Source organism: Neomonachus schauinslandi, chromosome 10 (genome assembly GCF_002201575.2).
Source record: "Neomonachus schauinslandi chromosome 10, ASM220157v2, whole genome shotgun sequence".
In the NCBI taxonomy this organism is placed as follows: domain Eukaryota; kingdom Metazoa; phylum Chordata; class Mammalia; order Carnivora; family Phocidae; genus Neomonachus; species Neomonachus schauinslandi.
The window spans coordinates 126137537-126165440 of record NC_058412.1 but is presented as its reverse complement, the minus strand read 5'-3'; the positions used below and the strand labels follow the sequence as shown (position 1 = coordinate 126165440).

The window sequence follows — 27904 nt, the reverse complement described above, 5'->3', positions numbered from 1 at the left end:
AAAAATTTTTATGATTTTATTTATTTATTTGAGAGAAAGAGTGCTCATGGGGCACGGAGGAGCAAAGGGGGAGGGAGAGAGAGGGGAAAGAATCCCAAGCAGATTCTTTGATGAATGCAGAGCCCGATGCAGGGCCAAAACCAAGAATCGGATGCTTAAAGAACTGAGCCACCCAGGCACCCCAAAACTTTTTTTTAAAGATTTTACTTTTTTTTTTTTAAAGATTTTATTTATTTATTTGAGAGAGAATGAGAGAGAGCACATGAGAGGGGTGAGGGTCAGAGGGAGAAGCAGACTCCCCGCCGAGCAGGGAGCCCGATGCGGGACTCGATCCAGGGACTCCAGGATCATGACCTGAGCCGAAGGCAGTCGCTTAACCAACTGAGCCACCCAGGCGCCCTAAAGATTTTACTTTTAAGTAATCTCTACACCCAACATGGAGCTCGAACTCACAACCCCGACATCAAGAGTCACACACTCTACCAACTGAGCCAGCCAGGTGCCCGTAAAAATGCTTTTAATGAGTTTTTTTTTTAGGGACCAGAGACATTCCATTTTTTTACTGACTGCTGAGAAGCTGGTATAAACCAAGTAACTGAGAGGAGCAGGTGCCCTGTTGAACTGGCAGGTACAATGCCCGAGGGCAAAGCAGGTGGGCCATGGTGACTTATTTCCTCTCGCCCTTCCCCAAATGGGGACAGTTTCTTAGCACTAGTTGATTCTGGTATAAGAGTGCTTGGAAGGGGGTTTCCATTAAAAAAATTTTTTTTAGAGATTTTATTTATTTGAGAGAGAGCGAGCACAAGCAGGGAGAGTGGGAGAGGGACGCGGGGCCCGATCCCAGAACCCTGGGATCATGACCTGAGCCAAAGGCAGAGGCTTAACCGACTGAGCCACCCAGGTGCCCCGGGGTTTCCATTTTTTTTTTTTTTTTTAAGGATTTTATTTATTTATTTGACAGAGAGAGAGAGACACAGCAAGAGAGGGAACACAAGCAGGGGGAGCAGGAGAGGGAGAAGCAGGCTTCCTGCGGAGCAGGGAGCCCGATGCAGGGCTCAATCCCAGGACCCCGGGATCATGACCTGCCTGAGCCGAAGGCAGACGCTTAACGACTGAGCCACCCAGGCACCCCGTCCCAGGGTTTCCATTCTAAAACACACCTCCAGGGGCTCAAAATGTCAGAGTTGTGTCGGGATGATGACATAACCCTGCAGGAGATGAAAGCAGAGAGGCCTCCCCGGCCATATCCAGGGCACCGTGTTAGTCATCACCTACCTCTGACTGCTGCTCAGGGAGTTTCATATTGTCAAAAATCCTGAACACGATTCTGAACAGGTCCTGCCACCAGTGCTTTTCAAAGGTGTGGCCATAGCTCTTCATGATCTCGAACATGACTGTGAGTCCTCTGCAGGAACAAAGACAGGCGCAGAAAGGGATGGGGGTGAGGAGGAAAGAACAGCAGAGAAGAGAGTGGGAGAGCATGGGGTCAGGTGAGCAGGTGACCGAGGCTCATTCTGTGACGGAAGGGGCACCGTCCCGGGACATGGTTACCTTGTCCGAACATCTAGCTTGCATCTGTTAATGATGCAGGAGAGCTCAAACAGGATGGGGAACCAGCCTCGGACCCAGACCCTGTCGCCAGGAGCAACATTCATGTCGTCGCTTGTGTATTCTTGTAGCACCTGCCAGGAGAGTCACCTCTCAGATACAGACTATGCAAGCAAAGGAAGAACCTAAAAGGGAACTACACGAAGGTTAAGGCCCCACACATTTCCCCCTCCTAACAACATCCATTCAGCAAGGGCAGGATAAGGAATCTCCAGGAGGCAAACACAAGCCTCTCCCAAGTGCATGCGAGCAGTTATATGCCTACGGACCTTTGTGGGTTTTAGAATAAGCTGAGTGGGCAGACCACTGCTGAGTTAACTTAGGCACTAGAACGTGAAGTCAGCTGTTCAAGGTCACGCAGCTAGGAGCTGGAAGTCTTTCCAGTCTGGATGTGAAACCCCACTCCCTGCCCTGCCTCTGGGATTTCGAGCCCTTTGATCTGTAACTACTCTTGAAGTGTGGTACTATCCGCTGTAATGAAATTTCTTTATCAGCTCTGGTTACCCAACACTAGGCCATTTCTCTCTGCACCTCCGTCAACTCCCCTGTACAATGGGGACATAATTGCCAATCTCATAGGTCTAATGTGGAAACTAAATAAATCAATACACAGAAAAGATCTGAAGGAGAGATCTGTATCGGCCGTCACAGTTTAGACGTGCTTATTTCTACCCAATTTCAGTATGAGACTGTCCTTTAAACCAAGCGGGCCTCTTTGGAAAGGTGGGACATGACAGAAAAACCCCAAACATTTCTGGGAGAAAACAAAAGGTGATTTTTTAAAATGTGACTTCTCAGCCATGTCACAATGGTAAAATGTCATTTCCTTAAGAGGGAGGTTTGTTTTCTTTCAAATAGAAAGGTCTAGCTTCTTCAACTTCGCCAAATTTCAAAGCTAAATACCCATCTCCTACAAAAACAATTAGAATACCCGGTAAAAGTTCAGTAGGAGTAAAAGAAGTAATTTCATACATACAAAAGGAGAGAAGGGGTAGAACCCCAGCAATGGGCAGCATTTAGGGCAAACATGCATTTCTAAAAGCGTAGCTGGAACGCTCTTTGTGATTCCTTTTCTCCTCAGTGCCCAAGCGGGAGGAGAGGAAATGATGTACCCGAGGCCTCTCGGAGACGTATTTCCCACAGAAGCGGATGAGCCGGATCGCCTCCATGCTCGTGTCGGGGAAGGCGGCATTGCAGGCAAACTCCGACAAGCACTTCACAGCGTCCTGAAAGGAATCGATGGCTGCAGGGAAATGGTGCTGGAAAATAGTTGCTGCGGAAACAAAGCCATGTTTTTTATAAGACCAGGAGATTTAAAAATGGGGATCGAACACTCCCCACCCTGAAGGGACTACTTCTGCGAAAATCTAAGAAAAGCATGTCACTATCTCTAGAAGATAGCATTTCTTACTAAATTATTCAGGAATGAATCAATTGGGCACTGCCTGGGCTAAACTGGTTCCTGAGTTCCAATATTCATTCACTCACTTATTCATTCATCATTTACTGAGTGCCAACTATGTGCAAAGCACAGTTGTGGGCCCTGGGGACAGAGGTGACCAATTAAATTTCCTGCCTCACGATACTCGTGCTCCAATGGGCAAAACAGACAATAATCGCCTAAACCAATACATATATAAAATATAAAATAATCTCAGGTTGGGTGAGTGCTGGGTGAGGGGACAGAAGGCAGTAGGGGCTGCTTAGGCTGGGGGTCAGGGAAGGACTCTCTGAAGAGGCCCTACCTGACAAGTGTCCCTAAGGAAGTGAGAGAGGACAAGCCATGAGAAAACCAAGTTTCACCAGGATGCCAAGGTGTCCGTTTCAACTTAAACTATTTTAGGATGGAGCTTGAGGAAATGGAGAGGACAATGATCTCTGTGTGAAGCTGGCCCTCAGTGGTCTGCCTGATAGAAGCTGAGCACTGGGCAAAGCTCTAGCCCTGGTTCGGTGATCCTGAGCACACTCCTTTAATTCCCCGGCCGTTCCTGTCCTAAGACAGCCCTTTGGATTGTGGAACAGCATCTCCAAATAAAGGGGCATTTCCTCTGAACAGGAAGCAGGTAGTCCACCAGTAGTAGAAACAACAAACAGTAGACTTTCAAACAGCAGCAGTTCTTCTGGGAGTTCATCAGTTCATTCTGCTCAGCAACAACCTCCGGGATGTGTTTCTCAGGAGCCAAGACCACCTCTTCAGCAGTCTCAGGTTCCTCCCCCGGAAGTTAGAATGACCGTCCCTCCTTTAGCAGCAACAAGTTCTGCTCCAGTGGCGGTGCCTTCTACTGCCCCAGGGACTTGCCCTATGCCTCAGACACAAATGGGATGCTCCCAGCCTGCTCCTAAAATGGAAACCCCTGCTATTAGACCACCCTCTCCTGGCACAACTGCCCCTCACAAGAATGCAGCTCCAGTGCAAAATTATCTGTTGCAGTCACATTAAAAGACCTCACAGTGTTCCCTCTTCTGTCCAGCTACCTTCAACCTTAAGTACACAAAGTGCTTGTCAAAATTCAGTACATCCAGCTCCCAATTTCAGTGCCCCCTTACCATTTGGGCCCTTTAGCACATTGTTTGAAAACAGCCCTACTTCTGCTCATGCCTTCTGGGGAGGATCTGTTGTTTCATCTCAGTCAACACCAGAATCTATGCTATCAGGAAAATCCTCATATTTGCCAAATTCAGATCCTTTACATCAGTCTGATACTTCTAAAGCTCCAGGTTTTAGACCATTACAGAGACCCGCTCCAAGTCCCTCAGGTATTGTCAATATGGACTCGCCATATGGTTCTGTAACACCTTCTTCTACATATTTGGGAAACTTTGCCTCAAACCTTTCAGGAGGTCAAATGTATGGACCTGGGGCACCCCTTGGAGGAGCACCCACAGCTGCTAACTTTAACAGACAACATTTTCCCCCACTTAGTTTGTTGACTCCATGTTCATCAGCATCAAATGATTCTCCTGCACAGTCAGTATCCTCGAGTTCGTGCACCTTCGCCTGCCCCATCATCAGTACCTTTAGGGTCAGAAAAGCCCAGCAATGTCTCTCAGGACAGAAAAGTTCCAGTCCCTATTGGGACTGAACGTTCTGCACGTATCAGGCAAACTGGGACTTCAGCTCCATCTGTTATTGGGAGTAATTTATCCACATCAGTAGGGCATAGTGGCATCTGGTCCTTTGAAGGGATTGGTGGCAATCAAGACAAAGTAGACTGGTGTAACCCTGGTATGGGAAATCCTATGATTCATAGGCCAATGTCCAATCCAGGAGTGTTTTCACAAGAGTAAAACAGGCAGGAAAAAGTGGTCACCCTTTTAGACTTGCAGGTGGGACATTAGAGCCACTTACTGACGATGTGGCCCGTGGTCTGGAAGGCCAGCTCCACAATGTTCCCATCATGATCCGAGGCTGCCTGGTGGAACACTGCAAAGATGTTCTTCCAGCCCGAGCGGATGTTGGCTGCCTGGGAGTTCACCATCTGCGCGATGCAGCGGATCACCATGTCCCGGATGGTTGGAGACCTAAGGAAAGAATGGGGCAGCCATGTCATCTGTACTTTGAATGGTGGGAAGAAAAATGAACACGGCATCACTTAGAAGCAGTGCATTAAAAAGACCGCATTTTTATTTTTTATTTTTGGAGCCCAACACGGGGCTTGAAGTCACGACCCTGAGGTCAAGACCTGAGCCGAGATCAAGGGTGGGATGTTTCACTGACTGAGCCACCCAGGCACCTCCCAAAACCTGCATTTTTAAAAAGCACATAGTAATCCACATTCATTTAAAAAAATAAATAAATAAAACTAGATACAACAAAAAGAAAAAACATTAAGACAATCACTGTGGCAGATAGTCAGATGCTTTCCCAGCAGCTGTCCTCCCTCCCACCTCCTTGATAACAGAACTTCGATTTCATGCAGGCAGCATTATGCCTGACCACAGGGAGCCAGTCATAAACAGGACAAGACAACATGACAATCTTGTCTCATGTGCCAGGCCCTTAATACCCCAGCCTCCCTTTCAGCCAGGGGAGCTACATGACCAGTTCTAATTATACATAAGAGAAAAATCTGTGGGAATGGGAAGGGGAGGGGTTTCTACTAGTTTTGGTTTTGTCTTATAAAAAATACACATGGTAGGCTCTGCCCCTTTCCTGGTATCCCCATTCTGAACACAGCATGATGCCTTGAGCTAGAACCTCTGTTCAGCATCACAAAACAATAGGCTCAAAGATAAAAAGTGATCCTGTGGATGGACAAAGGGACAGAAAGAAGCAGGGTCCTTGGGCACCTGGGTGGCTCAGTCGGTTAAGCATCTGCCTTCGGCTCAGGTCATGATTCCAAGGTGCTGGGATCGAGTCCGCATCAGGCTCCCTACTCAGCAGGGAGTCTGCTTCTCCCTCTCCCTCTACCCCTTCCTCCCCTGCGCTCTCTCTCAAATAAATAAGTAAAATCTTTAAAAAAAAAATAGCAAAAAAGAAAGAAGCTGGGTCCTCAACGACAATTTGGGCTATGGAACCAAAGTTGGGTCTGCCTGCCTCTGACTTGTTACGTAATAATACACAGCCTTCTGGTTTAAGGCATTGTTGGTCAGTTTTTCTGGATGAAAACCTTCACACTAATAATACTCATAATTCTCCCAGGCAGAGATGACCATTTCTAAATTCTTGGTGCATATCCTCTTCGATTTTTAGGCAGGAATTTATGTGTATGGTAAACACATATACATGGATGGGAATATACATATGTAATTTAAGATGCACAATTTTAAATTTAATTATTACAAAACAAAACCTGAAGACAGAAAAAATGGCCCATTTTCTGAAGCAGCTGCAAGGTTCAACATGGTGTTACCTCGATATTTGCAAAAGGTTAGCATGTATGTCTTGCAACCTATTAAGACATGTGCAGTTATGGGGTGAGCTCCATTATCATACAAACAACAAAAAGCAAGGCTACACAACCTATCACTTCCACACCACTAGCTTTGAAAGCCATTAGAGTGGCTTTGGGATTGCAGACTTGACTTGCAAATTTCATCTGGCTTATGGTAACATTCATGTTCATCTGTGGGATCCACACTAACTGATAAGAGGTCATTTAGAGAAGGCAAGGAGAAAGTCAAAACAGAGTTAAAACTTAGCTAAGAGTCCACAAAGCAAATATGTCACTCACAGATAACAAAGGACTGACTACATACCTATGTGACTTTAATATATAATACAACTGAATTCATGACTGCCTCCCTCCCACTCATGGGGAAGAAAAGTAGCTCACTGGGAAGAATTATACGTACTTTTTTAAGATTTATTTGAGAGAGAGAGGGAAAGAGCATGAGCAGGGTGGGGACAGAGGCAGAGGGAGAGACTCTCAAGCAGACTCCACACTAAGCGTGGAGCCCAACGGTGGGCTCAATCTCATGATCCCGAGATCATGACCTGAGCTGATATCAAGAGCCGGATGCTCAACCGACTGAGCTACCCAGGCGCCCCTCTACACATATTTTTTTTTTTTAAAGATTTTATTTATTTGACAGAGAGAGAGAGACAGAGAGAGCAGAAACAAGCAGGGGGAGTGGGAGAGGGAGAAGCAGGCCTCCCGCCGAGCAGGAAGCCTGATGTGGGGCTCGATCCCAGGACCCTGGGATCATGACCTGAGCTGAAGGCAGACTAACGACTGAGCCACCCAGGCGCTCCTACATGTACTTTTTATTTCTTTATTATTATTATTTTTTTAAAGATTTTATTTATTTATTCATGAGAGACAGAGAGAGAGAGAGGCAGAGGGAGAAGCAGGCTCCCAAGGAGCAGAGAGCCCGATGTGGGACTCGATCCCAGGACCCCGGGATCATGACCTGAGCCGAAGGCAGACGCTTAACCATCTGAGCCACCCAGGCGCCCTATTTCTTTATTTTTTAAAAGATTTTATGTATTTATCTGATGGGGGGGTGGAGAGGAGAGAGAACAAGCAGGGGAAACGGCAGGCAGAGGGAGAAGCAGACTCCCCACTGAGCAGGGAGCCTGAGCCGAAGGCAGAGGCTTAACTGACGGAGCCACCCAGGCGCCCCTACATGTACTTTTTAAAATGTTTTTCGGGGGGGATGCCTGTTGGCTCAGTTAAGCGTCCGACTCTTGATCTCAGGGTCGTGAGATTGAGCCCTGTGTCAGGCTCTATGCTCAGCATGGAGTCTGTTTGTCCCTCTCCCTATGCTCCTCTCCCTGCTCACACGCTCTCCCTCTCTCTCAAAATCTTAAAAAAAAAAAAAGCGATGCGTTTCGGGGTGTTTGGATAGCTCAGTCAGTTAAGCATCCAACTCTTGATCTCAGGGTCATGAATTCATGCCCTGTATAAAAAGTATATTATTATAAGGGGCCCCTGGGTGGCTCAGTCAGTTAAGCGTCTGTCTTCGGCTCAGGTCATGATCCTGGGATCGAGCCTCACAGTGGGCTCCCTGTTCAGTGGGGAGCCTGCTTCTCCCTCTCCCTCTGCCACTTCCCCTGCTTGTGCTCTCTCACTCTTGCTTTCTCTCAAATAAATAAAATCTTAAAAAAAAAGTTTACTTAAAAAAAAAATTAAGATGCTTTTTGCCCAGGGGCGCCTGGGTGGCTCAGTCGTTAGGCGTCTGCCTTCGGCTCAGGTCATGATCCCAGCGTCCTGGGATCGAGCCCGGCATCGGGTTCTCTGCTCCGCGGGAAGCCTGCTTCTCCCTCTCTCACTCCCCCTGCTTGTGTTCTCTCTCTCGCTGTGTCTCTCTGTCAAATAAATAAATACAATCTTAAAAAAAAATGCTTAAAGCCTGATTATTAAAAGTAACGTGAGGACAGTAAACATTTTGGAAAATGTAGAGAAAAATATAATGAAACAAAAAATTCCTTTATATGACAGTATGATATTTCACATGGAGAGATTGATAAAACTGTCCTTATTACGCTGTCCAATTCCATAACCCGACCTTTTTGACTAAACTGTTAAGGATTTCCCGTGTCATAAACATTGTGAACATCTTTAACAGCTGCACAGTATTCCATGTTGTGGCTGTACCAACACTGACTTAACACTCTTTTATATTTAGGTGGGATCTGGTTTTTTAAAAATTATTTTGTGTGATTTACAACATTTTGTATTTCAAATTAATTCCTTAGAAGAGTTACAGAAGTGTAGAATTACTGAGTCAAAAGGCAGAGAAATGTTAAGGTTCTTGCACATTGCCCAAATGCTTCTGAAAATGTTATAGCAAGTTACAGTTCCATCAACAGTGTCTGAGAGTGGCTGCAATGTGTGATTCTAAACTCACTCTGTTCCTTTTCAAATGCTGGCTGAGCAGCCACGGGATGGGCGGGGGGGCCTGGGACTCTGGCCATCAGTGTCACCAGCCAACTAGGCTGGCTGCCACATCAGGCCTCCATCTCCTCAGCACTCACAACAGTGTCCCCAAAGGTAGGAGGGTATTTCTGCGCATACGCTAAAATCAGGGGAAGTGCACCCGGGTGGCTCAGTCGGTTGAGCATTGGACGCTTGATTTCAGCTCAGGTCATGATCTCAGGGTCATGAGATCAAGCCCCACGTCGGGCTCCTTGCTGGGCGTGAAGCCTGCTTAGGATGCTCTCTCTTCCCCCTGCCCCCTGCTCTCTCTCTCTCTAAAAAAAATAATAAAATAAAGTAAAATAAAAATCAGGGGTGATGCCAGATTCTGGAATGGGCTTTATTTTCTCTTAAAATGAGCAGTAAGGTGATGAAGAGAAAAGAGAGACAGACATATCAGGGAGACTTTTCTGCTGCCCTTTTTGTTACCCTAAAGGACCCACATTGGCTATGGCCTTTGAACTCGTAAGCTTTCTTTTTTTTTTAAAGATTTATTTATTTGACAGAGAGAGACACAGTGAGAAAGGGAACACAAGCAGGGAGAGTAGGAGACGGAGAAGCAGGCTTCCCACTGAGCAAGGAGCCCAATGTGGGGCTGGATCCCAGAACCCTGGGATCATGACCTGAGCCGAAGGCAGACGCTTAACCGACTGAGCCACCCAGGCGCCCCAGCTTTCATTTTCTTTAAAAAACAAACAAACAAACAAACAACACTCTAAGCAGATCTCATGGACTCATTTTAGTGGTCGGGACAGACACCGGAAAGTCATCCTTGACATTTCTTCCTTTTATGCCCCATAGCTAATTCATCAGCACATGCTGTAGGCTTCCCATTCAAAATGTATGCAGAATCCAATCTCATGGTGCCTCATCCCCTTGGTCCAAATCTGAACAATGACAGTGGCTTTTCATTTTTCACGGATAAACGCAGGATGATCCCTTAACATATGTCCGACTATTTCACTTCTCTGCTCAAAAGCCTCCAACGGCTTCTGTCTTTCACAGAGAACAAGCCAAAGTGCTGACAAAGGCTGACAGTTCCTCCATGCCTCAGGCACTCTGCCACCACTAGGGCTTCATCCTCCAGGACTTTCTGCCTTTTTCACTCTGCCCGGCTACCCTGGCCTCCTTGCTCCTCCTCGTTATGCCAAGGACACTCTGCCGCAGGGTTTTGTTCTTGCTCTTCCCTCTGCTCACAACACTTTTCCCAAAACCACATACAGCCACTCCTGGCTCGTTCCTCACTTTAAGGGTCAACTTACCAAATGCATCTCGGCTGACTGCCCTGTATAAAGGAGTGCTTCTAGTCTTATCCCCTTACCTTGATTTAAACATTTATTTACTTGTTTATCTATCTCACTGGAATATAAACAAGGATTTTTTTTTTAGATTTTACTTATGTATTTCACAGAGAGAGAGAGAGAGTGCGTGCGCATAAGCATCAGCAGGGGCAGAGGGAGAGGGAGAAGCAGATTCCCTGCTGGGCAGGGAGCCTGATGCGGGGCTTGATCCCAGGACCCCGGGATCACGACCTGAGCCAAAGGCAGATGCTTCACTGACTGAGCTACCCAGGCGCCCTTCTAAACAAGGATTTACCATTTACTTTCATTATGGAAAACTTCAAACACATATAAAAGTAAAGAGGATATGGTGTACCCATGATGATTAAATCAGGGCCAGATGAAAACAGGAATTTTTGACTGTTTTCTTTAGTTCTGTATACTTGGCACTCAGACCAGTACTAGCAGCCGGTAGGCTGTAGTAATACAGGCCAAGTGAACGCATGAACAGGGCGAGTCCTTCACAGGTACAGCTGTCCTGATCTCTTCTATCACCCTCCTGGGGCAGAAATGATGGGTCACATAATTTTTGACCTTGTTTTGTTTATTTTTAAGATTTTTATTTATTTGACAGAGAGAGACACAGCGAGAGAGGGAACACAAGCAGGGGGAGTGGGAGAGGGAGAAGCAGGCTTCCCGCTGAGCAGGGAGCTCGATGTGGGGCTCAATCCTAGGACCCTGGGATCATGACCCGAGCCGAAGGCAGACGCCTAATGACTGAGCCACCCAAATGCCCCTCTTGACCTTGTTTTAGGATGCCTCAGCAGTGGCTCTTTCTCTGAACAACGTCAGCACCCACCCCAGTAAGAATGCATGGCACATTTCTACTAGTTGTGGTGGTGTCATCTGTCCTTCTGGGAAAGGTCACACGCAGATCTCAGTGACGTACTTAGAAACAATACATGTGAATCAGTCTGTTCATTTTACCTGTTTCCATCAACAAAGGAAGAAAATATTGTGTGATTAGCGTTAGGAGGTCTTTTTAGGCCTCCAATGGGGAATTTGACAAGGCACATACCTGTTTTTCTTCATGATATGCTCAAAGGGCCTCAGAAAATCTTTCTGGAAACGAAAGTTGGCTAATTCTCCCTTCTCGAGAAACTTCATAGAGAGCTGCCTTAAGGAGTCAACAGCAAAGATCGCCACATCTTCATTGGGGTTACAGCCAACCTGAGCAGAAATGGGAGGCGAGGTGAGATAGGCACAGTACAACAATTGTGGATGTGGGCTTCTGAACATCAAGAATGGACAGCCTGCCTTCAGAACAAATGCTCTGAAAAAACACACCTAAGGAGAAAAGAAAATGGTGTTTCTTGGCTATGACCTGGACAATTCTGTTTTAAGTTTAATGATGAAAGACCAGTACTGCACATTTAATTAAAAATGCTTTCAAATGTGCTATTTAATTTTTTAAAGATTGTGGCAAAATACACATAAGACCCAAAAGTTACCATCTTAACCATTTTGAAGCACACAGTTCAGTAGTGTTAAGGACATCCACATTGTTGTGCACCACATCTCCAGAACTCTAGCAAAGCTGAAACTCTATACCCGTTAAACAATTCCCCACGTGCTAATTAATTTTATCCAAGTATACAGGACAGGTCAAAAGACTTTAAAGTCTCTGTAAAGCCTTTTTTTTTTTTTTCTTTAAAGATTTTATTTATTTATTTGACAGAGAGAGAGACAGCAAGAGAGGGAACACAAGCAGGAGGAGTGGAAGAGGGAGAAGCAGGCTTCCCATGGAGCAGGGAGCCCGATGTGGGGCTCAATCCCAGGACCCTGGGACCACGACCTGAGCCGAAGGCAGATACTTTATCGACTAAGCCACCCAGGTGCCCCTCTGTAAATCCTTTTCATACTTGCCTATATCTGTTGCCTGATTATAAATGAGTATTGTCGGCCTCAAAAAATTCAGCACAAATATTAAGGCTTTTCAATTTCCTTAAAATTGTACTTGTCTATAGTTTACCTACTTTTAGAGACTGGAGTTATGGATATGTATTTGGTTGGCGCTTCTCAGACATTTCCCTCAAGAAGAATCCCTCAAGCAGAGCAAGGGAATGTTTCCGACCAGAACCCCTGCCAAGGATCTGGGGCATCTTGCAGTAGCCTGCTCCAAGCAAGAAATTTCACTGGCATGTGGTCTGACCTGAAAAGGTTTTATTTTTAACAGAAGTAATGTTGCAATATCACTTCAAATAAAGAAAAATTGGAAACATCAACAGGAAATAGTTACATAAGGGTATGTTCACAGACACGGAGTAACATTTGGCAGTTAAAAAGAAATACGTCCAGCCTTTAAAAAAAAAAAAAGAAGAAGAAAATTCTATCACATGCTACAACATGGATGAACCTTGAGGACATCATGCCAAGTGAAAGAAACCAGTCACAAAAGGACAAATGCTGCATGATTCCAGTTATATGAGGTAGCGAGAGTAGTCAAATTCATAGAGACAGAAAGCAGAATGGTGGTTACCCTGGACTGGGGGAAGGGGCAGGGCAGAGGAAGGAATGGGAAGCTAGTATTTAGCGGGTTTGGAGTTTCCATTTTACAAGATTTCTGAAAAAAGAGCTCCTCAGATCTGTTGCACAAAATGTGAGTGTACTTAACACTAATAAACTGTACACTTATAAACGGTTAAAATGAAAAATTTTATGTGTATTTTACCACAATCTAAAAAAGAATAAACTCATACATACTAATAACATAGTTAAATATTTAAGATTCCTTGCTAAGTGGAGGAAGCAAGTTACAAAATGATATGTGCAATACCAATTATGTTTTTTTTTTTCAAAAAAGCAAAAGAAACCAAGACAATATTATCTGTATTTCTGTGAGTATATACATATACACGTGCATAGAAAAATGTCAGGGTATATACCAAACTGGTAATAATTAGTTTTGGGCAGGGTTCAATAGGGGAGTGGTGATGGTCAAACGCGGTTTTTTTTTTTTTTTTTTTAAAGATTTTTTTATTTATTTATTTGAGAGAGAGAGAATGAGAGAGAGAGAGCACACATGAGAGGGGATAGGGTCAGAGGACGAAGCAGACTCCCTGGCGAGCAGGGAGCCCGATGCGGGACTCGATCCCGGGACTCCAGGATCATGACCTGAGCCGAAGGCAGTCGCTTAACCAACTGAGCCACCCAGGCGCCCCCAAACGCGGTTTTAACGGTAATTTTTTTTTAAGATGTTTATGTCATGTTCATTAAATTAAATACTAATAAAAAGAGTATTCCTCTCCTAAACATCAGGATTCAGGAAATCCTGTAGCAAGAATACACTCCATGCTTATCGTGCAGCTCTGCACACCCCAGGACGCACACGTGTCCTAATTTAGAAGAGAAACATGGGACTGTTCCCAAGGCTCTGCTAGAATGCCAAGAGCTAAGTTACAGCTGTACTCAGCCATTCGCTTCTTCAAACCTACGAGATTCTTATTACACGGAGTAACATTTGGCAGTTAAAAAGAAATACGTCCAGCCAACCAAATATATACCCATAACTCCAGTCTCTAAAAGTAGGTAAACTATAGACAAGCAGAACATCTTCCTGAGGTGGTAGAAAGAATGAAGACTCCCAGAGGGAGCAACTGAGTTTTCCACAACTTTGTGCTTAGTGGCTCTGATGAGATGGAACAGACACTGGTAATGAAGGTGACAACCATGAAATGTCTCATTACTATCTGTCAGCCTACATCCTGAGCTGCCCGTAAGTGTCCCACAGATAACCGAGGACTGGCACCTAAAGAGTCTTGACAACAGAATTGCAGATGGGAAAAGTAACTTGTACAAACTGATGTTCTCTCCTGAAGAAGTCCCACTGAACATGAAATCCAGACTCCGAAAAGCTGGGAAAGACTACCAAAACACTTTTGGATTATTACTTCTGAGAGAAAAAAGGATTCCACGGCTGCTAGTGGAAAGATTTCACGGAACAAGTGAGCAATGTCTGCTCCAGCTTAGTGGTCACAGGCTTGAATGAGAATACAACCTAAGGTACAGTAATGGTAATGGTTCGCATTCCCTTTCTCAAGCAATTTCACACCAATTAAGTCAACTGGTCCACTAGGAAGTTATTTATCCAGAACAGTGAGAAAGATGGTTGCTGAGCTGGGTGATTACTCTAGGTGACAGTGCTACCATTCACTCGACAAACAGGTGCTCGGGGTCATGTGCAGGCTCTCGTGGCTGTGTCCTCCCTGAGGATTCAGATGAAAGGTCAACCTGCTTCTTTTTATAAGTTTCTTCCATTCAATGGAGAAAGTGCAATTCTCTTTTGGATAAACTGTTTTTTACTCACAGTACTTTTAAGCATCTGTATTACAACTCTTCATCTCCAGGAGTGAGAAAATTGCTTTGAAATCATGGAGTATGTTTTGGTAGGAAATAGTGCTATTAAGCTATCACTTTTCTTTTAAGAAGTTAATGGAATCACAGATGCATACACACACACACAATACATATACATTCTGACTTTTAAAAGTCTTTATGTGTGCATGTGCCTATATGTACGTGATAAAACCTCTAGCGGAGAGGAACAAGGGTAGTCTGGTTTTCTCTCAGTAGTTGTCAGTTTTAGAACACACAAATCTTTAGCCTGTTTTTGATGTAAAAATAAATGTTAGTTTTCTAGGGGTGCCTGGGTGGCTTAGTTGGTTAAGCACCAACTCTTGATTTCGGACAGGTCATGATCTCAGGGTTGTGGGATGGAGCCCCATGTCAGGCTCCATGCTCAGTGGGGAGTCTGCTTGAGATTCTCTCTCTCTCTGCCTTTCCCCTAGCTTGCATGCATGCATGCTCTGTCTCAAGTAAGTAAGGAAATCTTTAAAATGAATGAATGAATGAATGAATGAATGTTAGTTTTCTCAACAAAGGTTTCAGAAGAGTGGTGGCAACAAAAGCCAGAATATAAGCAACAGTGACATTAACAGTGAAACTATATGGAACATAACTTAATCTCTGGTCATTCAGAAGACACTAGAGGATTTTGCCATGTGTTCAAACATCAATGCTTGTCCAGTGACTACATGATTTTGTGGTGTTAGCCTAGATCCTGGATATGGGATGTTAAAGTATTTTTAATACCACTAAGATTTTTTTTTTTTTTTTAAGATTTTATTTATTTAACAGTGAGAGAGGGAACACAAGCAGGGGGAGTGGGAGAGAGATAAGCAGGCTTCCCACCGAGCAGGGAGCCCGATGCGGGGCTCGATCCTAGGACCCTGGGATCATGACCTGAGCCGAAGGCAGACGCTTAACGACTGAGCCACCCAGGCGCCCCAATACCACTAAGATTTTAATTTCATACTCCACGAGTTCTAGCAATACCTAAATATGCTCCACAGGTAAAATGAATTATGAGTATCCTCTGCTTCATGCAATGTCACACTGCACTGCTTTGCTTTTTTTTTTTTTTTTTTTAAGATTTATTCATTTGCTTGAGCGGGGAGGAAGAGGGGCAGAGGAAAAGGGAGAGAGAGAGTCCCAAGCAGATTCCACACTGAGCACACAGCCTGATGCAGGAGCTCAATCTCACCACCATGAGATCATGACCTGAGCTGAAATCAAGAGTCGGACACCTAACTGACTGTGCCATCCAGGCGCCCCAGGTACCACTTTGCTTTTATGAAAGACCTACCTTAGTATCTATTTTCACTAACCAAAAAAAAAATCCAAAGAGGATTTTTGCTTTTACAAAAGAAACGTGAAAAGTGAAAATGACATTCAGCATTTGTTTTGCAGCGAGCTGCTACAGAGGCAGCACGCGGCCGGCAGCAGGAGGGGTGCTGCCAAGTCCCTTCCCCGCGAACTCCACTCAGCATCTCAGCATTAAGCCACCAGCGCTCTGAACTGTGTCAGTGAGCATTTGGGCTTTATCTCGGTTCTGTGCATTGTTAGCAAGATGTGTCCTAAAGTATCAGAAAAGCCTAAGAAAGGTTATTTTTGGGGTGTGGGAATGCTCAACAATTTTTTCATATAAATTAATGGTAACTGCCTCTCTGCTTTATACCATCTCGGCTTATGAAAGGTTTCATAGCAACGTTCTACTTTTGGATAACAGGGAAAGCTGTATAGCTACCTAAACTCTCTCTCACTTCCTCCTTGAGTATAGTTGCCTGCCTTTTTCTGGACACCGATGGAGTGGTTTTTGAATTTGAAGAGTTACCTTATTGAAGTGATCTCCAATCACATGCCATATTCGTGACCACTGCAACCGGATCCGATTCATGTTGTAGTATGATATCTCCACAATCTTCTGTAAGCTGAACATGCGGGGGTGGTGCGGGGAAGCCAGCTCGTCCATGGACACGGCGCACAGCCAGCGGACAAAGTCAACTACAGGCCAGACCCAACAACACATGCGAGGCTTCATTAGTAATGGCCAGACAGCCACAACATGAGGATTGTGTAGTTGTCACACGTGAGTGACAAATACATACCTATGGCATTTCCATCCAGTCTAGTAGATCCAGTAAAAATTCTAGGGAGATAATTCCAGACACAATAAAAGTTAGATTCGGAAGCTGTGTTTCAATTTCAAACACTGAAGAAAAGGCAAAAAGGAAGCATTTCAGGTCTGGCACCTCCACTAAAATAAATGACCGAGGCATCAGAGGTACAAAACTGGTCAGTGAACCCAGAGCACAGATGCCTATAATGGTAGAAAGAAAAAGTGACACATCAAAAGGAGGAAGGGAGAGTAAAATGTAACAGCATGTGATGTCACAACAGTGGGAGTGGGAGAGTGAGGACCTCCAAAAAGCTGCTGCTCCATAAGACAAACAAAAAAAACTAGCAGAAAAAAGTTACCCAAACCAACTCTTTGAGGACTGAACTCTGGAAATTACCAAAGGCCGGTAAAATGTTTATTCAAGAAAAATGGCTCAATTTTGGTATAAATAGAGACTATTATGGTGTTTTAGGCTGGCCTATTTCTGTCTTCTCAATTCCTCAGGAATGTTGAAAGCCAACAGCTCTGAAGTCACGGTAACTGCGAAACCAGCAACTTAGTTCCACAGGAGAGAACACAACTGTCCTGGAATTTCCCCCAAAACACCAGTCTCAAAGAAGTGACATTATGTGACCTGCCTGGCAGTACCCTGGAAACCCTCCTTTCCAGGATCTGTCTTTGACTCAGACCTCGTTTGGTGCAAATAGTCTTTTCCCTGGGGCTTTTGTCAAAAGCAATTTGTAGTAACTAGCTGAGGTGGCAGTCACAACCGGGGTAAACAAGGACCCCGCCAAAAACTTAAAAGGAAAAGCTGGGAATGAGACATGCACAGAAGGCTTAATTTTTTTTTTTTTAAGATTTTATTTATTTACTTGAGAGAGAGAAGAGTGAAAGAGAGAAGAGCGAGACAGAGAAGAGCAAGGGAGAGGGACAAGCAGACTCCCTGCTGAGCAGGGAGCCCAACGCAGGACTTGATCCAGGACCCTGAGATCATGACCTGAGCCAAAATCAAGAGTCGGATGCTTAACTGACTGAGCCACCCAGGTGCCCCTCTTTGTCTAATTCTTAGCTGATCACTAAAGCTAAATGAGCAGAGATAGTGGTCATGAGATCACGCTCTGCAGGGAGTCTGCTTGAGATTCTTTCCCTCTACCTCTCCTTCTGCCCCTCCCTCTGTTCACGCACGTGTGCTCTCTTGTGGGGGCTCTCTCTCTCTCTCAATAAATAAATCTTTAAAATATATGTATACAATTCAGTGGGTTTTAGTATATTCAGACTCGTGTGGTCATCACCACTATCAAATTTCACACTTGGTCTTAGCCAAAAGGCCGAGAAGCTATTCCATTATCGAATTTCATAGCATTTTCATCAGCCTGTACTTACTATCAGTCACTCCCCATTTCCTCCCCTGCCAACCCCTATAGCCGCTAATCTTCATTCTGTCTTTATAGATTTGCTGATTCTGGGCATTGCTGTCTTGTCCATTTCTCCCTTTCAGTTTTATTTGTTCTGCCGTGTGACTTTGGGGCTTTGTTGTTAGATGCATATATGTTTGTATGTTTTCTTGACAGATTAAACCTTTTATATTATAAAATGTTCTTTGTCTCTACTAATGATTTTTCAATCTCTTGTCTTACATTGGTGCAGCCACCCCAGTTCTCTTTTGGCTACTTTTTGATATGCTATGTCTTTTTTATTCTTCTACTTTCAACCTGTTTGTGTCTTTGAATCTAAAGTGAATCTAAAGTGAGGGCGCCTGGCTGGCTCAGTTGGTAGAGCATGTGACTCTTGATCTCAGAGTTATGAGTTCAAGCCCCACACTGGGCATTATAGCTTACTTAAAAAAAATAATAAAAAAAAATAAAGTGAGTTCCTTTGGAAAGCAGATGGTTGGACCGTGTTTATTTTAGTCCATTCCACCAATCTCTTCCTTTGGATTAAAGTGTTTTATCTATTTACATTTAATTATAATTTAATTGTTGATGGGTAGAATTTAGATCTGCTCTTTTTCTCTTTTTATAAATATCTGTTGTGTCGTTTTTGTTCCCCATTCCTTCATTATCACTGCCTTCTTATGTGTTAAGAAATTTTCTAGTGTATCATTCTACTTTCTCCTTGTTTCTTTTACTGTATTTTTTCAGTGTTTTTCTTACTGATTGACTTGGGAATGATTAATAACATCTTAACTTTTAACATTTGAGTTTGAATTAATGTCTACTTAATTTTAGTAGTATGAAACATCCTGGCTCCTATATTGCTCCATTCTCTGCCCTCTCCTTTGTGCTGTTGCTATGTAAGTTTTTTGTTTACACATACCTGCCCATCAACACAGATTAATGACGATTATTTTCGCCATTCTCAAATCAGATAGATAAAATGAATTACAAATGAATTATTTCCCCAGGCATCTTCACCAGTGCTCTTTACTTCTTCAGCTCCTTTTGAGTTATTATCTTTCCTTTGATTTCAACCTGAGATCATGACCTGAGCTGAAATCAAGAGTTGGACACTTAACTGACTGAGCGACCCAGGCTCCTCCTGAATTGTACATTTTAAAGAATAAGTCTTGTGCTATGTGAATTATATCTCAATTTAAAAAAATGTAATGGCACACAAAATGATGCCGGGCAAGACTGCTACTGTCCATGATCTGGCTAATGCAGAGAAACAGAAAAGCAAGAATTGTGATTAATGGAAGAATAAACATTTTGTACTTTTAGCCTAAACCTAACTGAAAAATGTGAGGAAAACCCATCAAAAGTATGTTACAGACAGTATCTCTGTTGGAGAGAAGCAGGGAAGCAACAGGAACAAGGTAATCAAAATACACTAATAAAGATTTTTAAATACTAAGAGGATTGTTCTGAGAACAATACAAATTATGCCCCAAATTCTATACTCCTACCACCTCAACACTGTCTATATTTAATACTGTGGAATCCGTCATTAACCACATGAACAGCAGTGTACATGATTATTCAAGGGTACTTTTCAGGAGTTTATTCATTTTAGAAAATTCATATTTTAAATACTGCTATCTAATGAATGTCTTTGAATAAGAATACCTAGATTTCTCGTGGATGTTTAGTTTCAAGTAAACAGGTATCATGGAAAGGTTCTAAGGAAAATGAAATGCAAACTATCAATGTGGCCACCTCTCACTCGTAGATAGGCTTTACATCTTAAACCCTTCTTGGAATTTTTTTAATTAGAAATTTCCGTTAAGGGAACAAGGTAATCTAAAACATCAGCACAAGCAAAAACGCTTGTTTTTAAAAAGGTCACGAATACAAATGAACATGAAGGTTATTAGTAGCTGTGGATCACATGTGCTACTTCCTAGTTTGAATGATCTAGAGCTCACAACACTTACAAGAGTCAAACAGATTAAGAATCCACTAACTACACAGAGGATGTGCCACGCTACTGGATAGTCCAGCTTCGCTGGAGAACAAAATCATTACCTGTCTACAGCTACAACCACACTCTGCGAGCTGGTCTCACCAACCGATTCCTGGAAGCTGGCCATCTGTCTCTTATCCACTCCACCACTCACCAAATTACCTGAAACACAATGTGCAAAATCAACATTGCTTCAAAACAGTCAAGTATTTAGAACAAAGTATTGTGTGCCATCAATATGCAGAGACAAGAGACATAAGAGAATGGTTTGCAGGCAAAACAAAACAAAAACACCCTCAACTGATGACAGAATAAAATTAAATGTAGGTTTTGGCATTTGGCATTTAAAATACATTCTTATTCTTAAAATACAAGCTCCCTTGCTTGTACCAACCACCTCCCTTTCTTCAGTCTTTCACATTTTCATAGTATTGAATGCCTACATTTAGGACAACAAATACAAAATTAAGCAGCACTAACTTAGAGCTCCTGGAAGACGGGACAGCTTATACCTGCTCAATGTGTGGTGTGCTTTCCAGGACTTCACTCCAGCCGTCCCTGCACGCGCCCTAAGAAGCAGGTGCTATTACAGCTTCCCCCTTTCATACAGTCTGTGGTTTTAACCGTGAACCTGTCCTATTCCAATCAGTGCACGTGGGACCTAGGAGCCTGCCCTAGACAAATTAAAATGTATAAACTGAGTGCTTAGAATGTGGTCCGGCACTTTTGTTTGCCTTATTTCCTGTTAGATCACCGACGGGAGCCTCTCGATTCAATGAGAAATCATTCCACTTTCAGGAGAATGAACATGGAAGAGACGTAATGTACTTTTCAAAATCTAGAGATACACATACCCATTCCTCTAATACTAGGTACTAAAGCTGTAGCCCTTCTAAAGCAAATGGCTTCTACCCCCAATACACTTCTAGGCATAGAAAGAAAAGTAATGCACCCTGCTGAATTTGATAAAATAGGCATTTACTCAACAGTTTAATCAGTTAAGAGAGCCAAAGCAGCACTTCCACTTCCATTAATAAACATACTGTCAGCTGGCACACAAGGAAGAGCTGGTTTACGTGACAGTCCTGCTGAGACAAGAAGCGTTTCATTCCGGTTAACTTGTGACTCCATGATGGCCAGCCGTGGGGCCTGGTGTCTTACCAAGGCCAAGGCCCATGAACTCTTCTCCCACCAACGTGTGGCCCTTCAGGCTCCCTTCTCTTTCACGCCCAGATCCAGACAGGTAGCGGGTTTTCACACCGGTTCCTATCAGCTGAGCGAGCTCCAGCTGGCTGATGCATTTCAAGATCTAATGAAAAGAAGGCGTGAAGAAATGAGTTCCCGTTTCTGGCCTGAAAAGGTCACTGCAATCTTAGTCATTCGAGAGCTCTTTGAAACACACAGCTTTTCGTCAGGTGAGAATGAAATCCCAGAGTCTCAGGATGGTTTTCCTAGTCCTCGCGAGGCAACCCACTGACTGCAGGCCTGGAAGATAGAATCCACTATTTTTTTTTTTCAAACTGTTAAAAAGTAAAAGAGAAAATGACTAAAAGAAAAGCTGGTACAATGGAGTTATGCGATATAGATGTTTAATTATGCAAATGTGATAAATGCTCCAGAAAGAGAGAAAAGCTGTTTGACTGGTGCAGGGAGGGAATCCCACCCACTGTGCTACCCATTAAGTGTGCCATCTGATCTGACTTAGCCCCCCTCACCTCCTTTCTATTCTACCTCTCAGACACAAAATGCTAGCCTCCCTGCTGCTCCATTAACTTGACATGTCTCGTCCTATCCCCAAAGCCTTTGCATTTGCTGTTCTTTATGCCTAGAACATGTTCCTTATGCTCTTCCCCACGGTTCACTCCCAGCTTAGATTCCCAGCTCAGACACGTGTCCCTCAGAGACCTCTCTTGACTGCCCTCAGACTGCATGCACACCGTCTCTACCACCATCTCCTGGTCACACTACTTTCCTCCTTAGCCCTCACCACTTTTTGGCATTATGCCATATATTCTCTTGTTCTCTGCCTTAAGTACCAACAGGGCATCAACACTGTCTTGTTCACTGCTGAATCCCCAGCACTTAAAATAGCTGGTGATTTTTGTTTGGTTAACTGAATGAATGGAGAACATGCCCTAGAATGGGTGTGCAGTCGGAAAAAAGACTGTAGCTTCCGGCCCCATGGGGTGGTTCTGGGGTGGAGAAGATATACCTGCACACAAGCCTTTTCTCGACTGGAGCTTATCTGAAGAAACAGAAATGGGTCTCGACTTCTACTGGAGGAAAAACTGGTCGCCAGAAACTTATCGAGGGACAGCATGGAGATCTCCAGGTAAAAAATTCCTAAGGGATTTTCATGGGAACTTCTGACTAAAGCTGAGTTTTGCTTTTTGTGTTGATGTTACGATCCAATCTCAGAGTATGGGAGTCCACTATAGCACTGAGCACTGCTTGGTATTGTTACTTATAAATGTCCTGTTGACTGCGAAAGGTATTTAATTCTACTGGAAAGAGCCATGCCCTGATTACTCCACATACAATGATACCACTAAATTATTACCAGTAAACTGTTATTAACTCCCTCCCTTTTCCAGAAGCTGAGGATGGCCAGCGTCTCAAGTATGTCAACAACTTGCGGCCAGGACTTCTTGGCTCCAGCCTGGTTTCTCAAGGTTTCTGACCATCAAATAGGTGGTAATTCATTTTAACATTTCTAGGTGCTGCTATATACTTGGCAACCTGCAGGTACCCCATCGAGATCATGCCTCCCAGATTAAAAAAAGTTCTATGAGAGAAAGCAGCTATTTATTGATTCACTACGTATTGTGACTCCTCAGAAAACAGGAAATTACTTCTTAAAAACAAAACAAAGAAAAACAACAACAAAATGGCTCCTGGCTGGCTTAGTTGGTGGAGCATGTGACTCTTGATCTTGGGGTCCTGAGTTTGAGCCCCACCCTGGGCACAGACATAACTTAAAGAACAAAAACAGAAAACAAAACCCAACCAACCAGCCCTCCCTACCCGTACCCCATACAACTTCATCTTTTCTAATATGGAAAACTCCAGGGTTGCGGTGGAGAAAGGAAAGGCTGGGTGAAAGGGGACAAAGGTACCTGCCAAGATGAGTGGGAAGAGGTGGGCTAACATCTCCTGAGCCCTCACTACCTGTCAAAGGCAGTTCTGAGCCCTGCAAATGACCTCCCTTCACCTCATGGCAACCCCACGAAGGTGCGGCCCGGGGACTAAGGGACCTGCATGCCACACACGCAGGCAGAGCTGCACACCCACACCGGACCCCAGCAGTCCAGCTCTGGGCCTTCCCCCTTAGGAACCGACCCCGCGGGGGAGGAGGCAGCCATGTCCCCTCTAGGTGCCCACGGTCCCCGTCACTCTGCACACTCACCTCTACTCTTTCAGTTTTCTCCCTAAAGCAAGCAGCAATATGTGCAGACACCAGAGAAATCAGGTAATGTAATTTAAGGGAAAAAAGCAGAAAATAAATCGCCTGCATAATTCTATTACTCAGGATGTTAACAATTTTCTTTATCCTTTTCAGATACGATTAGGAGAGAGATCAGGCCCCCAGCTTTTTCTAAATCTACACAGGGACGTTATGAGCTCCCAGGAGGAGCCCAAGGGCTTGGGGCAGTGCGCTCACGTGCAAACAGGAGCTGCTGGGGAGGGGGCTGCCCCGTGACATGGAGCATCTTAACACACCCACCACAGCCCCAGAAGCTGACTTTCAGAGACGTGAGGATATGTGGATAAAGGAAAACCCAGAGTTAAAGCGAGGCTTGACTCTAGTTCCAGAACTGGAATTGACCAAAGATAGAAGACGGACACTGAATCAGAAAAATGCTGGGAGTCCATCTAACTAAGAAAAGGCATTTGCCAGGCTTTCAAAGGAAACGCACCTCGTGCCAGGAGTTCCCAAGGTAGTTGCCATCGGTGTGTGCCACTGTTATGAGCGTCTTTATGGTGTCGATGTTTTTCTGCTTCATTTCGGTGATGCTGGAGCTGGCCGTCAGCAGGGAGAAGCGAGCAAGAGCCTGAACATAGGCATCTCGCTCCAACTGCAACGGAAGTCCAAGCAAGAAAGCGTGCTGAGATTCCACTCTTAGCGTGCCCGTTGGCACATCCACAGGCCTGTGTGTGCACTGGGCTCCTGATACCTTCTGTACAAACACCACCTAACGGGCTTCACGCACATCAACACGCCAGTTATTCCGTGCTGACGTCCTCCTGCTACTGAACATCCCTGTGTGCCATGTGGCCGAGAGCCGGCTCTCTCCTTCGCAGCTGACCTCAAACTTAAATTCCACGTTCCCTTCCCTCTGGAGGGAGCAGGAGAGGAATCTGTTGAATGCTAAGATTGCCACATACACTCCAGTTTCTGCAACAATCTTGCAAGGTAGGCCTATTTTCTCAACTCTACCGAGGAGACCAAGCATGTCTTAGAGAGGAGTTAGCTGGGCCAATGTCACGTGGCTAGAGAAAGGATCTGCAACCCAGACTGTCTGGTGTCAAAGCCTGTGGTCTTGGTACAGAAGAAAATGTCTAACTGTAAAATACATGGGAATAGAAGATTTGAGTTTTTCAAAATAAATGGGTGCAAATTCTTACTTAGGAAGTGATGCATGGGACCGACAGCCTCCTAATTTCCTAAGAGTTTGAGAATTGTTTTTGTGTAGTTGCTTTAATTTTTCAAGATTCAAAGGCTTATAGACATATTCATTTTGCAGTAAACTATCTGTTTCCCCCAGAGAAGACTTGGAAATGAAGGACATTATGATAAAAACTGATCTTCAAAGGAAAAGTAATATTTTAGCACTAGGGCAGCTAATTAGGCAGATGGATAGGAAGTCTGTTTTGTCAAACCCAATCAAGTAGCTTAGACCCCACCTACTCGCTAAAGAAGGTTACAATCCAAATCTCCAATTTTCTCCCTAATGAGGCTGTTGTCAGCACAAATCTGTGGGCTTCCTCTCAGCAGGCATGAGTAGGTAGTCTGCTAAGACTTTTTTGGCTAATTGGAAATGTCTGATAGTTTCTAAATTTTGCCAAATCTGAAAGAACACAGCCCACCACCATCTCCGGAGCGCTGCTAACTTCCACCCACCTGCATTCCAAAGATACAGGCAATCCGGATTGCACATCGGATGCCCTCCAGACACAGGGAGGCCACCTCCGTATCGTCACAGTTCTGCAGTCCAATGCTGTAGGCTGCCAACAGCGGCGTCCACACCAGCTGAAAGGAAGCGAGGTTTCCATCATGTCTAGAGTTTCAGCATGGAAAGAGCACTTAGAGGCCACGCTGTTAGTTATGAGCACAGCCAGGATGCCAAGTTCACTGCTATTCTGATTTCAATCTACTCCATTCACAATATTAAATGATTCCTCCTCAACTGTGATCAAAGGTGTCACTATAGATATGCTCCGTACTAAATGTACAGCTCAAAAGGAAGGAAGAAAGATAAATAGTGGCTAGCGTGCCATCACCACATCGACCTGCGCTGGTGGCAGACATCACTCATCAACTGGAGAGCCTACTCCTTGCCGAGTCTATTCAGGGCACGAGAACCCTTCTCCGCAGAGTGCAGGCAGGCAGGGCCAATCAGAGGCTGGCACACAAAATAAAACCTACACACAACTCATACTCTGTAAACTTAATTTCTTGAAAGGTTCCTAATTCAAATTATTTAGACTTGGGCGCCTGGGTGGCTCAGTTGGTTAAGCGACTGCCTTGGGCTCAGGTCATGATCCCGGAGTCCTGGGATCGAGTCCCGCATCGGGCTCCCTGCTCAGTAGAGAGCCTGCTTCTCCCTCTGACCCTACCCCCTCTTGTGCTCTCTCTCTCTGAAATAAATAAAATAAAAAAAAAATTATTTAGACTTTACTTTTCCTCCAATTTTCCTGTGAATTCCCTGGAAATAAAGGTTCACAAAAATCTAGAAGTGCTCAACTAACAGGATATTGACAGCTACTATAAAAACACCTTAGAGAAAAATTATGTGCATGTCTATAAGGCATGTACCTTTTCTAGACATTTTAAAAACAGAGAGACTTCAGGATACTGTCTTTTATTTCCAACTAATTTCATCTGGTAAACTAACCCTGAGGCCACGGAGGTGAGAGGTCAAAATAAAACGATCTCTTCTGCCTGAATAATTCTTTATTCATTCAGTTCCCCAGCAGCCCCAACAGCATCCCTGTGTTTGTCCCCATTTTACCGACGATGAACACAGAGAGAGGCTGAGTAAGCTGACCAAGGTCACAGAGCTACAAAGTGGCAAAGGCAGGATTCAAACTAGCCATTCTGACTGTGGAGCCCACACTTATGGCTGGCACTGGCACATCCCCTGCATCATCAAAGGGCTTCTGGGAAGAACTCACTTGAGTAACTGTTCAGACAGAAGCACCCAGACCTGACCTTTCCTCTCCTCCACCTCTTCACCATTACAGAGGCACTGGTTAGCTTCTAGCTGGTCACCTGCAGAATCAGGCCGAGCCAGGTTCTAGCTTCTCAGGATACTCACTTTGAACATTGGCCGGACATGGTCCAAGTGAGTGGCGCTGGTGAACGGGGCCTTGGCATGGCTCACAGCCTCCATCAGAGCTTTGGCTGTTCTAGCCATTTGCTCCATCTCCAGGTTGTACAGCAGCCGTCTCTGTTTTTCACTAGCTACGCCTACAAAGAAATGAGAGTCTAATAGCAGCCGCTGACACCCACTGAGCGCTCGCTGTGGGCTAGGCACGGTTTTAAAAGATTTACAACGATTAAGTCACAAATCCTCCTGAGCACCTCTGTGAGTGTGTTCCAAATATTACCATTTTACTGAAGGGGGAAATGAGGCACAGACAGGCTCAGCACCTTGCCCAGGGACACACAGCCAATAAGCAGTGGAGGTGGGACTTGACCCTGGCCAGTGTGGCTCTGCAGCCTGTGCACTCAATCTCTATGCTCTGCTGAAGCCGAGAGTGTCACGGGCCTTCCCTCACACAATTCTCATCAAGGTTGGCACCATCACCAGTGGCATTAAAGCAGTTTTAAGGAACACTGTGTGGGATAATTTAGCTCTCAGATTACTCATTTTAAATTCCTTCTTGTAACTAATCACAAATTTAGCAAGAAGATGGTTATGAGAGAATCAACATAATCACACTAACTGATTTAAACACATTTACTGGGGCGGCTGGGTGGCTCAGTCGTTAAGCGTCTGCCTTGGGCTCAGGTCATGATCCCAGGGTCCTGGGATCGAGCCCCGTGTCGGGCTCCCTGCTCAGCAGGGAGCCTGTTTCTCCCTCTCCACTCCCCCTGCTGTATTCCCTCTCTTGCTGTCTGTCAAAAATAAATAAAATCTTTAAAAAAATAAACAAACACACTTACTATTCAGATACCTAGATACACGAAATTATCAGGGAACTTAATCATGCAATCTGATACACTTGAAAATTAGGATTAACAGAAAAAATCTGTCATTAGACCTTACTCTGCTTAGTAGATTTGGTCGCGATCGTATGCTCTTTTGTTTCTTTCATGGCAATTTTCTTGCCTTCTATTTCTTCATAGATGCTTGACAGATATTCTTCCGGGAGATCTTTACTATCGTTGATACCCCGATTCATTTTAATGTATTGTTCTTTTGTCATTTTATTTTTTACCTGAAATTTAAAAAAATTAAAAGCCATTTAGAAAACATCCAATGGCCCAAATAAAACTCCTTCTTTAGCTA

The 27904-nt window shown here is 44.4% G+C and overlaps 1 protein-coding gene across 3 annotated transcripts in view; it reads right to left on the bottom strand.

Annotated features, from left to right (window-relative positions):
- Positions 1 to 27904, bottom strand: part of ARFGEF2 (ADP ribosylation factor guanine nucleotide exchange factor 2) — a 94965-nt gene that overhangs the window by 17200 nt on the left and 49861 nt on the right. For all 3 annotated transcript variants that reach the window (XM_044918928.1, XM_044918927.1, XM_021685902.2), the window contains 13 exons: positions 27662 to 27833; positions 26708 to 26859; positions 25291 to 25419; positions 24086 to 24244; positions 21330 to 21477; positions 20231 to 20330; positions 16756 to 16796; positions 16482 to 16651; positions 11328 to 11479; positions 4958 to 5130; positions 2721 to 2881; positions 1552 to 1682; positions 1276 to 1405 (listed from right to left, as the gene is read on the bottom strand). In XM_044918928.1, coding sequence (XP_044774863.1) covers positions 1276 to 1405; positions 1552 to 1682; positions 2721 to 2881; positions 4958 to 5130; positions 11328 to 11479; positions 16482 to 16651; positions 16756 to 16796; positions 20231 to 20330; positions 21330 to 21477; positions 24086 to 24244; positions 25291 to 25419; positions 26708 to 26859; positions 27662 to 27833 — 1818 coding nt within the window. The remainder of the gene's footprint in view (positions 1 to 1275; positions 1406 to 1551; positions 1683 to 2720; positions 2882 to 4957; positions 5131 to 11327; positions 11480 to 16481; positions 16652 to 16755; positions 16797 to 20230; positions 20331 to 21329; positions 21478 to 24085; positions 24245 to 25290; positions 25420 to 26707; positions 26860 to 27661; positions 27834 to 27904) is intronic.